This window comes from Sander lucioperca, chromosome 6 (assembly GCF_008315115.2).
Source record: "Sander lucioperca isolate FBNREF2018 chromosome 6, SLUC_FBN_1.2, whole genome shotgun sequence".
In the NCBI taxonomy this organism is placed as follows: domain Eukaryota; kingdom Metazoa; phylum Chordata; class Actinopteri; order Perciformes; family Percidae; genus Sander; species Sander lucioperca.
The window spans coordinates 43592227-43593583 of record NC_050178.1 but is presented as its reverse complement, the minus strand read 5'-3'; the positions used below and the strand labels follow the sequence as shown (position 1 = coordinate 43593583).

General features: G+C 46.9%; 1 protein-coding gene across 1 annotated transcript in view; it reads right to left on the bottom strand.

Annotated features, from left to right (window-relative positions):
- Window positions 1–537: 537 nt before the first annotated feature.
- The window catches only part of LOC116036624 (prolyl 3-hydroxylase 1), a gene marked incomplete at its 3' end in the record, with an annotated part of 16613 nt that continues 15793 nt past the window's right edge, over window positions 538–1357 (bottom strand). Inside the window, 2 exon segments of the mRNA XM_036002581.1 lie at window positions 538–675; window positions 808–883. Of these exon segments, the coding sequence (XP_035858474.1) occupies window positions 538–675; window positions 808–883 (214 nt within the window).

The window sequence follows — 1357 nt, the reverse complement described above, 5'->3', positions numbered from 1 at the left end:
TTTGCTGCTGCTAGGGTGGTTTCTAGATTTCGGGGCTAAGGTTGTTCGTCATGAATGATGAAAGGAATGGTACAAACTAAATACTGTTGTATTACTCTGAGAAATAGGAGGGAGACTGTGCAGTTGTCAAATTTCACTCTTCAAAAAGTTTCATTTTTTGTGTTTCTCTACAAGTATAGCACATAAAAAACATAGCAATTTTTTTTATTGAAGATTATTTTTTTGGCTTTTTCCGCTTTAATGGACAGGACGCTAGGTGAGAAAGGGGGAGAGAGAAGGACATGCAGGAGAAATCGATACAGGTCGGATTCGAAAATGGACCTCTGCGTAAGGAATAAACCTCCATGTATATGTGCGCTGCTCTACCCACTGATCCAACCCTGCCATCAAAACATAGCGACTTTGACTTATAGTGTACTGCAAAACAATCAGTAAATTGAATTCTTTACTTATCCACTAACAGATGTGTTGGTAGAAACTACGATTTGCAGAGCGCTTCCCAGTTATGCTGATGGTAGTCACAGAGATGGTCCGTACCTTTTCCTGTGAGTGGATCCAGGGGGAACCACAGCGCCACAGCGCACCTATGACCCTGGTGACGGCTCTGACACCGTGGGGGTTTTCCTGCCCGGGCCCCGAACCCGACCACGCGGCCGCACTGTGGACGCACCTGGCCTGGCGACGTCGCGGGAATAAAGAACATGTTACATTGAATAGCAGCGAAGCTTGACATTCATTATTGTTTGTGTGTACACGTACAGCACATGTTGAAATAAGATTATGGAGAAAGAAAAGCTGAATATTTACCGGTGACTGTTTAGCATCCAACTCAGTGAAAATGAAATCTCCTCCCTCAAAGTCATCGTTTAGATAAAGGATAGCACTGAGGTAGAGAGAGACATTAGGAAGTTATGTCGGTGTTGTCAGTGACTGTTGTGTATGTGTTGTGTGTGTGTGTGTGTGTGTGTGTGTTGTGTGTGTGTGTGTGTGGTGTGCAGTGTGGTGTTGTGTGTGGTGTGTGTGTGTGTGGTGTGTGTGTGTGTGTGATGTGGTGTGTGTGTGTGTGTGTGTGTGTGGGTGTGTAGTGGTGTGTTGTGGTGTGTGGGTGTGGGTGTGGATGCGAGTGTGTGTGTGTGTGCAGTGGTGTGTGTGTGTGTGTGCGTGTGTGTGTGTTGTGTGTGGGTGTGTGTGTGGTGTGTGTGGTGGTGTGTGCATGTGTGTGTGTGTGTGTGGTGGTGTGAGAGAGTGTGCGTGTGCGCGCGCGCGGTGTGTGTGTGTGCGTGTGTGTGTGGTGTGTGTGTGTGTGTGTGTGTGTGTGGTGGGCTTGGTTAACTATATTCGTGGGGTCCAAAAAATG